This window comes from Ailuropoda melanoleuca, chromosome 4 (genome assembly GCF_002007445.2).
Source record: "Ailuropoda melanoleuca isolate Jingjing chromosome 4, ASM200744v2, whole genome shotgun sequence".
NCBI lineage: Eukaryota > Metazoa > Chordata > Mammalia > Carnivora > Ursidae > Ailuropoda > Ailuropoda melanoleuca.
In genome coordinates, this window is record NC_048221.1 from 44,893,158 (window position 1) to 44,904,484 (window position 11,327).

General features: G+C 38.3%; 1 protein-coding gene across 2 annotated transcripts in view; it reads right to left on the reverse strand.

Moving 5' to 3' along the window:
* Positions 1-804: 804 nt before the first annotated feature.
* SUMF1 (sulfatase modifying factor 1) overlaps positions 805-11,327 on the reverse strand; it is a 112,422-nt gene continuing 101,899 nt past the window's right edge. For both annotated transcript variants that reach the window (XM_034658670.1, XM_034658669.1), the window contains one exon: positions 805-1,938. In XM_034658670.1, coding sequence (XP_034514561.1) covers positions 1,828-1,938 — 111 coding nt within the window. In that variant the 3' untranslated portion in view covers positions 805-1,827. The remainder of the gene's footprint in view (positions 1,939-11,327) is intronic.

Genomic DNA, 11,327 nt, shown 5'->3' on the forward strand with positions numbered 1-11,327 from the left:
ACATTCATTAACAAGAGAAGAATCCAAACATACACACTAAAAATATAACCATGTTAAAAAAAAATTCAAGCAGGTGGGAGGTAACAAGTAAAAACAAAAACTGTACTTGAGTAGCAGTGACTTTAAGAATAAAATACCTTATTTTTTACATTAGCTTTTTCAATTAAGCAAATGAATTTTGTGTTTGTTTTGCCTGGAATTTACTATCAATTGGTAAAAGTTTGTAGAGAAACATTTTGTATCCTCAAAACGACAGACTGACAAATGTAGCTGAACACCCCAGCAACACCACTATTTTTCAAGACAAACGTTTTAATGTTAGCAGGCTACACACAAAAGCAGCAATCAAGTGTTGGTTGAACACTTATGAAAATTATCGGACTTAATTTTTGAACAACCAACATCAAGATCAGCCATTTCTTTCAAATGACATGCTAGAAACGTCTTAGGGGTCTTCAAGGACCGGGGACTCACGCTGGGCTTCCGATGACAGGGGTATCTGCTTGAAAGCCATCGCTGTAAAACGAGGTGCTCTCCTACACGTGAAGCAGGACCACCGGCCGAGGTCACGCCCTTGCCTCTGCCTCAGCTACCGAGGCACAAAGAAACAAGGTTACGATAAGGTTCCCGGCCAGATAGCCTTGCTTTCTGGAACAAAAATTCCCACAAACTGCTCACACATCAAAGTTATCAAGTAGCTAATGGACATGAAAGCTCTGTAGCAAATAAAACACATACATATCACAAAGACATTTCTTTAAAAGAAAACACAGTGGAGGGAAACAAAAGGAGAGTGAAGCCTGCTGTAGCAGATACCAGTTTATTCGACATAGTGCCTGATTCAGAGTGTCTGATATCCCACAACCAACAAGATTTCCAACTTCCCTATTATAAAATACCGGACACCCTGAATAGAATCAATTCAAAGGTTCCTGTTCCTCTTCTCCATCTAGAATTAAACAGGTTTCTTCGTGTAATACACATTTCACATTCACCAAAGGCTTTGGGGAGAGGGGGGAAATAGGGCTTATAACCACCCCCCCGGACCAAAGGCACTTAATGTTAAAAGATAAAGCACAGTAGAGTCACCCCACAGACATTCCTGCGTTTCGGTGCCGAACTCAAGCACACCACCAGGGGCCAACGTGGGATTCATCATAACAATGTAAAAGACACTGATTTCCTTGAAAACACAAAGTGCAGTATGAATATAAAGACTGATCACCGCCACCTTTTCCACCACCCCATCCTTTTCTCAAAATAATACATAGGAGACCTCTTAATTTACATGATTAGTATCACCTCTTAATTTACATGATTAGAATCCCAGATTGGGTTCACACATGGAAAAAAATAGCTAAAAAATAATCTGTCATAAACTCTTACTATGAAATCACAATAGAACCTGATACACGTATAGAATTTGTGAGTTGGAGAAGGCCTCAGAGATCACGCTGTGCGTCCAGATGAGGTCCCTGAGGCCCTGGAAGGTCAGGTGTGGGACCCTGAGGTCTAGCCTTGGTGGCAGAGCCTGGGAAGAACACAAGCCTTCTGAAGCTTCGCTCAGGGTTCCATCCACCCCTCCCTCTTTCAAAGACTCTCCAAAGTCAAGCACAGCGCTGATCTCCAGGACGTGCCACCCAATAAAGCACGCATGCTGACACAGGTCAGCGATGTGGTCTTGCAAGATGGTTCCTTTGGCCACTGGGCAGGTAGGCAACCCACCTCAGAGGGGGAATTCTTCACTCGAGGTCGTTCAACATTCTGAGGCAAGCCGAGGGCAGGTTAGATGCGACCTCTTGGACTTGGGAAGGCTCATCTCGGCTCTTAGCCCATGGTGGGCTGATGGTCAGCGGCACAGCGGAATCCCAGATTGGAAGCAGAGCTGTCCGGCGTGTTCTGGCTTCGAGCAGCACAGCGATACCTATAGCAGTAGGACTGGCCAGAGACAGAGAGAAAGGTGAGTATCCTCAGACTCTCGATGAAAGGCTCTCAACCGTCAGATACATGCTGTACCCTAGTAGCAGCTATAGGGAACGCGTGCCTACGGGGGGACAGTGCTTCCCCCACAAGCACCCCCTCAGGCATACTGAGCATGTATGTTTTGGGAAGGGCCACACATTCAGAGTTCACCACACAGAATCCAATGTTTACCTTATAAACAGACGTAGATATGGTGCAAAGATGTTAATGCCAGCATTACTTAGAACAGTAAAAAAAAAAAAAAAGCATAACAAGCAACGACTACAGAAGTTACGTGCATCCACATGTGAGATTACTGAGTGACCATTACAAGTTACGTTTTTATGTAATACTTAACAACACAGGAAATTCTCATGATACACTGTTAAATGAAAAGTCAGAGTACAAAACTGTGTGTGTGGTATGATCTCAAGCTATATAATTACATATGTCAGAAAAAATGACTGCAGATTCAAAATGCACCACAGTGCAAACAGTAGTTATATTTGAGCAATGGAGTTTCAAATTTCCTATGATAAGTATAAGTTACTTTCAAAATTTGAAGAGTTATTTTTACATTTAGAGGACATGACATTAAACCAAATAATAAAGCTAAATGGCAATTTTGAAAATATTAATTATGAACATTAAGATATTATTTATTATTCAAAAGATTGGCAAAAATTAAATAGCAAGTTTAGGAGCATAAAGAGTAGGAAAGGCTGTGAAAAATATTTTTTGAAATACATTGCTTTTGGGGGCACCTGGGTGGCTCAGTCGGTTAAGCATCCAATTTCAGCTCAAGTCATGATCTCAGGGTCCTGAGATCGAGCCCCACACCAGGCTCCTGGCTCAGTGCGGAGTCTATTTCTCCCTCTCCCACTGCCCCTCCCCCTCTTCTTGCACTCTCTCTTTCTCTCTCAAATAAATGAAATCTTTAAAAAAAAAAAACACATTGCTTTTGGATTAGCTATAAAGCTATACAATACTGAGGGGGGATGTTTTGTTTCTGTTTTGTTTTCTAGGTGCAGAGAACATGTACATACAGTTACACAAACACACACAGACACAGAGCACCTAGATGCCAGGGATGTGAGGCACCACAGGTGTTATTTCACTGAATCAGAACAGTCCAGAGAAATTAAATGGGTTATCCAAGATGGCACACTTGTTAAGGGAAGCAGAATTTGAACCCAGCTCTGACGATGGTGCCCCTGTAGCAAAATTCTATACTCCTAGATGGAAAGACAGCGCATCTCATGCTTCTTCCCCACCCCCAATACACCCGTCCTGCAGGTACACGCCTCCTTGCACATGTAAGAAGACCTAACGCTTATCACTGGCCATCTAGTAGGTATTCAGTGAATGACCACAGATTACTGAATTTATATCAAATCTTTCCATATTCCGAAAACAACCATGCATGGAACTCTTATATCCTAAGATTATACTTTCATCCAAAATAACAGAGAATGAAAATAAAGTACTTATCCCGTGTAGCATAAGCATTAATGCAGAGCTGACCCAGTGAAACTAAAGTCCCTGCCAGGTGGTTAAAGAAACTGCACAAAGAATCGTGTAGAATAACTTTGGGACTCATGAAGGAGAGATAATTTGTGGAGGGAAAAACAGGTCTACATGAAAGAGGTTGTTTTTATTTTTTCTTAATTCTTAGTCTCCTTTCTCTCACAGAAGTTGAGTGTTTCTAATCTTCATAAAAATTATCTCTAAAGCTGCCATAGAAATTGTCTGCAGTACATCCACTGTAAAAAGGAAGACACAGTGGTTTGTCTTCCACAGATAGCACAACAATAGCAACTCATTTTCTCATTTTCCCGGTGGCCATTGAGGAGTATAACATATTATCAATATTCAGGCAGGCAGAAGGAAGATGAATAAAAAAATGGGCCTGAAATAATGAGAAAAGTGATGGCATCTGCTATACTACCTGGGCCTGCCATGCAGTGGAAGCGCTAAAATGACTAGAGGTTCCCACGCAGGAGGATAAAGCAGCAGCCGCATCCCAGGGTCGCCGGGGTGGCTCAGTAGATTAAGCGTCCGACTCTTGGTTTCAGGGCAGGTCACGATCTCATGGGTAGTGAGATCCAGCCCCACGTCAGCTTCCAGCTCAGCAGGGAGTCTGCTTGAGATTCTCTCCCTCTGCCCCTCCCCCCACTCATGCACTCGTGCTCGAGTGCTCTCTCTCTCTCTCAAATAAGTAAATCTAAAAAAAGAAAGAAAGAAAGAAAGAAAGAAAGAAAGAAAGAAAGAAAGAAAGAAAGAAAGAAAGAAAAGCCTCATCCCACATAGGCCCCACTCACCCAGCTGCTGTGGAGCAATAGTGCTTTGGTATTTCTAGAATCAAACTCCAGTGGATAATCCAGGGCCCCATGATACCAAGTGTGTGTGGTGAATTTCACACTGGAGCAAGAATTGAGTTCAGGGGCAGGCAAGTTTCTAGACATGGACGTTCTTGTTCCATAAATGTACCACACATGACAGAAAACAAACAAGCATTTCCTGATTGCCTGCTGTGCACACCCACAGAGGAAGCCTGACTGTGGGCATGGTCCTGTCCTACTGGAGATCAAAGGCTAGCTGAGGGAACAAAGACAACACAACAAACAGCTATAAAACATGCTAGGGTTAAAAGATTCTGAGGTTTTTATTAATTCAGGGAAAGGAATGGTCCCTTGTAGAATGTCAAAGTCTTCAGGAAAGACTTTGGAAAGACTTCTAGAAGGCAAAACTTGGCCGTAGCTGGATTTACATGATTATGGCAGTGGTCTTCTGACTTGAAAATATACACAAGAACAGCCTGAAGACCTGAAGTACCTACTCCTAGGCCACACACCCAAACATTCTGACCCAGAATCAATCTGGTGTGGAGTCCAAGAATTCGCATTTCTAACAAGCTTCTAGGTGCTGCTGATGCCATGGGACCCAAGGGCTGCCATTGGAGTAGAACTCATTTATAGAATTTAGAAAAGAGGAAAGAAGGTATATTAAGTAGAGAAAAAAATGACATCGGAGGCATGAAAATGGAAAAATTCAGGCAACTTAAGGGGATAGCAAAGCCATAGTCTGATCATGTCAGAGCATAGTTTATTTATTCATTAAATATTCAAGATTTTACAACATGCTAGATGCTATTCTGGGCATGAGGGATAAAATGCAGAACAAGACAGACAATGCAACTGTCAGCAGGAAGCTTACATTCATCAAGGATTAGTCAGACAATAAATAAACTGATAAATTCAAGATTGTTTCTGGTAGTGGTCCAATCGGAAGAAAGGAAAATAGGGAGAGAAGAGTGGGAGTAAGTAGGTGGCTACTTTAGACAAGGCAGCCTGGGAAGGCTTCTCTGAGGTGGTGCCAGGTGAGTTGCCCAAAGATTTGGAGAACAAGAATTCTAGGCAAAAACAATCACTGTATAAAGACAATAAATAATAAAAAGCAGGAAACATGGGTAGATAAAAAGGACGGAGTTACATTATAGGCAGTCTTCTCAGCAAAAAGAATTTGGGCTTGATACAAATGGAAATCGTGACAACCATTGTGCTAATTAATTTACTCACCAGAAAGAGCAAAATCCAAGACTCCTTAGCTATTTAACCTTTAGGTAAAGCCTTTCTGAATCTGTTCGTCGTTGGTGAAATGGGCTATTAACGGAATAATGTTAAAATGCTTCATCTTATCTTTACATAAAAAAAGTAAAGCACTGGACACGTGGAAGTTATTGTAACTGTTACTTTATAATGAACACAACACTCTTAACTATAGAAACTAACGTTGACTGTCTTACCTGACTTTTTGGGGTTAATCTGCTTCCTCACTAAAACAAAAGCATGAGCCAGCCTCTCCACAGGTATTAAATAGCTTCTGTTGGAAAGATAATACTGCCAGTATCCCAACGTAGACTTACAGTTGACCCTGGAACATGGGTCTGAACTGCACCAAGTCCATTTACATGCATTTTTAAAAAATAAATATAGTACAGCACTCTAGATGTATTTCCTCTTCTCCTTACAATTTTCTTAACATCTTCTTTTCTCTAGCTTACTTTAAGAATACAATATACAATACATATAACATACAAAATATGTGTTAATCAGCCATTACCGATAAGGCTTACCATCATCAGGAGGTTGTCAGAAAGTTTTGGGGGAGTTAAAAGTTTTACGTGGATTTCTGATTGCGTGGGAGGTCGGTGCCCCTAACCGCTGCATTGTTCAAGGGCCAACTATACATTTGCCACATACGTGCGGAAGTTAGTTGCTATATAAACGGGAAAGATGGAGAATATCTCTGGTAACTAAGGCATAGGACTGAGGTCTTTACTGGATGGCATATTTCTATACGCAACTTATCTCTCAAATTATATAAAAAACTACTTTAAAATAAGATGCTGCTCATATGCCACAAAATTCAGGCTGTAACAACTCTGACAAATGGTGCCCAACTAGAGTACTGTATTCAGAAGGATTGTGAGGCTGTGACATAAGACAGTAGGAAAGAGATGCGTAACACATAAGAGATTTTTGCCGTAGCCATATTTGCAGACCTTGGCACACAGAAAATTATTCCATTTTGCGGGGGGAAAGAAATAAAAGTACACTAATAAATGTGGGTAAAATACTACTGACAGCTTACTTAGGAAGCATTATGAATGGTTTTTATTGTCATTTTTATGTTTATTATTTATTTTCTAATTTTTATGCAATGAATTTTTTTTTTTGGTAAAAGAGTAAAAGCTTAAAATCAGTGACAACAAAAACAGTTAGTCCTTTATGAGATCCACAGCAGTCCCTAAAACCTTCCATTAACCTAACTGACTGTATAGAACTAAACCTTAAAAAGCAAGTCTCACCGTTAAGTTAAAGGGTGGGAGGTCAGGACCACTACAGGAGAGTGAATTCACATCATCATTCCATTTCAAATGAACTCATTCACTCAGCAAACATTTATTAATAAGTAGTTCATTTTCAATTCCGATAATGGGCAACTAACAGAACACATAATTAAAGCAGAAAATGGTCTGATTTTAAATGTCCTCATTGCTTTTTCTTTTTTTCCAGCTCCACTTTTAGCACCAAAAATGGTTATTAATGATGTTAGGTCTTTGCGTGGCTGAAATATGGGTCATTTTACTAATTAAGAACAGAGGTAGTGGGGAGGACCCACTTTAGCCCCTTTTCATCAAAATGGATAATTATTGTGTGAAACTGATCTCAATATCTACACTAAGAGTGTGATCTTGGGCTCAGGAACAATCCATTTAAGATAATGACTTATCAGCCTTGGGGCTCTGAAGTCAAGTGGGACAGCGATATGGTTTTTATGAGAAGAAGATTTTCAGGGATAAAGGAAGTTTTAAGGAAAGTGTAGCTCATTACGAAAAAAAAATCACTACATAAAATCACACAGCAGAACCCTGGTCTCTCAATTTCACATCCATTGCTCCTGCCATTGACGCCATATCAACTCCTTGATTACCAATAATCTTAGTGTAAAATGGAAGGGGGGTGAGGGTTTCCTCCACGTTATGGGTTAGGTTAAAGACCCCACAGGAATTAGTCCAACAAAATTCAAGAACAACAGTTAGTATTTCTTGAGTACTTACTGTATGAAATGTTCTAAGAAATTCACATGTATTAATTCACTTAATCCTCCCAATAATCATCTGAGGTAGCTATTAGCATCTGCATTGTATACATAGAAAAAACTAAGGCACAGAAATGCTAACAGTGAGCCTAGGGTCACCTTCTATAAGCAGTGCATCCACAATTACAGCCTTTTCAATCCCATTTAAGAGTCTGGACTCTTAACCCAATGCCTTGCTGTCTCACAGTTTTTCTTTCTGTGCTCTCTTCTCATTATTGAAGCTGTACTTTAGATGCACTTTCAAGTTATGAATAATCAATCATCAGAGATTATATTAGTCATGTAAGCTAGCCTGGTCCATGATCAAAAATAAGTCACCTTCTAAGCAAGGTGATTTTTTTAAAAATGATTTACATTTTTTTCTTTATATTGATTTCCTTTGTTTTACTGATTTTCAAGTATGCCATAAGAATCATTTCAAGGATTCTGCCTCTCAAGTTAGTTCATTAGTTGACTCCTTATTCAAATGGGAAGGGGGGAAAACAATCTAATTATAATAAATGCAATGGTTAGTGATGATAGTACTAGTAGTATATGCTTTATGCTTATATACTTTGGTCCATTCATTCCTCCTAAGAATCTTACAGTAGGTCCAATTATGGTGTGCAGTTTACAAATGTGAAATGTAAAAACTGAGGCTTAGAAAGGTTAAGTAAGAAAGGTAACAGACTGGCAAGGAGCAGTTACAGAACTCCAACCCAGATCTAATTTCAGAGTCCACAACTCAATAATTTAATTATAGCTGCCACTCTTAATCTAGTGAAAAGGATAAGTGCTCTGAAAGTAATTCACAGCCAACACTGTATTGTTTTCCTGATCACTGAAATACCAGCCTGATGTTAAATACCTACATCATCTACAATTAACTTGACCAAGATCCTAGAGCTAGTGTTTTGTTTTTTGTTTTTTTTTCTGTAAAGTCCTATGGATCCCACTCTGTTTTATTACTCACTATTCTCTCTTCTGGAATATTCTCTTCATCACTCTGAGCAAGACTAAATTAAAACTTATCTTTCAAGTAGAGTAAGAATACTAAAGATGTGTAATATGAACCCCTAAAATTTTAAAACAAAGAGTTTTAGCTAATAAGCCAAAGGACAGAAAATGGAGTGATAAAATATGCTTAACTAAAGAAGTCAGAGAAAAGGAAACAAAGAACAGATGAGACAAAGAAAGACTACAAATATCAAGATGGCAAATTTAAATTCAGCCATATCAATAGCCACATTAAATATAAATGGTACAAGCAGCCAATGAAAAGACAGAGATTATGCCAATAAATTCAACAACTCAGTTGAAATGGACAAATTCCTTAAAAGACCCAAACTCCCAGAGCTTAATCAAGAAGAAAGAGATGTATAACCCTGCTGCTGTTAACTAAATTAAACTTATGGTTACAACTCTACTCCTAAATGGTTTCCTTGGGGGAATTCTATCAAGCATTTAAGGAGGAAATACTGCTAATTCTACATGAACTGTTCCAGAAAACTCAAGATGAGGGAATATTTCCCAATTCAATGTATAAACCCAGCAATACAATGATACCAAAACCAGACAAGAAAAGAAAACAACAGACCAATACCCATCATGAATGTATTTGCAAAAATGCTCAATATTTTAACAAATTAAATCCAAAACATATAAAAAAGTATAATACATCATAACTAAGCAAGCACAATCTAGGAAGGCAAAGATGGTTTAACATTTGAAAACTGAAAATCTATGAGAGTAATTTACCATATTGACAGACTGAAAAAGAAAAACCATACAAACATCTCAATAGCTGCAGAAAAGGCATCCAGCAAAATTTACATCCATTTCTGATAAAAACTCTCAAAAAGCTAGGAATATAAGGAAACTTCCTTGGACTTATAAAGAACATCTCCAAAAACACTACAGCTAACATACCTAATTCTGAAAAGTTGAGTGTTTAACCCCTTATGATCAAAAATGAGGTAAGAATGTCTGTTCTTACCATTCATATTCAATACTATATTGGAGGGTCTAACCAATGCAATAGAGCAAGAGAAAGTAATAAAAAATATTTTAAAAGAAGAAGAATTTTCTATATTCACAGATGATATAACCACCAATGCAGAAAAACCAAAAGAATCTACAAAAACATTACTAGTATAGCTGAGTTTACGAAGGTTGCAGAACGCAAGATAAACCAATTATCCATGTAAATGTATGTATTAAAAACATGTATTAGGTTAAAAGATATTTTAAAAGAATAAGCTGGGAAGCTTATGAAAATACAGGTTTGAAATAAGCAAAAAATATGAAACGTTAAAGTAAACACGTTCATATGCACAGCAATGGAATACTTTCAGTGTTCATGCTTAAAATGTTTTTTACAAGCATCATTTTCTCTATTATCTTGAGGGAAAATCTTCTGGTCCTCAAATCTTACAGAGTAAATGGATTCTCAATTTTTAAAAGTGTCATATGTCATTAACACAACTGGTGGTAATTACAGTTGTGAGATACTATTCTGCAAAGAGAAATCCACCTGTTTTTCACCGAAGTCTGTTTCCCCAACAAAAGAATTCAAATACACTTGTAGTAACAGCTTGAATGAAAGAAAAAATCAGGGACTAAAGACTGATATGTATGTGAACATTTAAAAGTACCAGGATGACCCAGGGCAATGCTTTTAATTTCAAATTAAAATTAGAATTGTAAAGATAAATTTGCCTACATCTTGTCATAAATGCAGGTGTAACGCATAAAGTAAGGTCAAATATGAACTTCCACTTAAATAACTCGATTAAAAATTTTAAGAAATACAGAAGACACACATACACATAATCTACAGAGATTCTCTTTAGACCAGTCGTTTCCAAACTTTGCAGTATGTTTTCATCCCCGAGACCTTTAAAATCCTGACGCCCAGGCCACACTCCAGAGAAATCAAAATGAGCTGAGTAGGGGAACAGGCATCAGTCTTTTTTTTTTTTTTTTTTGACAGATCCCAGATGATTCTAATGTGCAATGAAGTTTGAGAACCACTGTTTTAAGGTAAAATTTGATAACACACCCACTGTCAAATTAGTCACTTAATTTGGAGCCCTTATAGGTTGTTTTAAGTCTCTAACTGCCTGGACTAACTGAATTACCATGGAAAACTTCTTGTAATAACCATCTGCAAAATGCCATCTTTGCATAGGGATAGAAAGAAGCTGAAGTGTTGGAGATACTAAAAATACATGATTTAAAGAAAAAAGGGAGAGGTGGTATTCAATTTCCAAACTCCTCAAAAATTTTACTCATGAAACACCAACTCACACTGATTACCCAAGAACAACCAGTTCTGACACTGAAATCATAGCCCAAAGAGCAGAAACACTCTCTGAGATTGATGCTTATTTCACAAAGTACATACATTATACCTAGAACATTTGTGTTGTTTCCATTCCAGTACACCACAACCCAGCATCCATTTCCAACTCTCACCTTAATCTCAACAGAGGATCCCGGAATTTAGAAAAATCTCAAATTAATGAAGGGTGTACTTCCAGAGAGACATGCTGGAAATAGTATACAGCCCACCCTGGTTCATGGGACAATAAAGGTCTCTCGAAGGGTCAAGATTCAACAGATGGAAATCGGTTAACAATAGACCATTCACAGCCTCTGCTTCTTTTCCCCATGCCTGTAACCAAATCTGAAATGAGTATTCTTTTTTTTTTTTTTTTTTT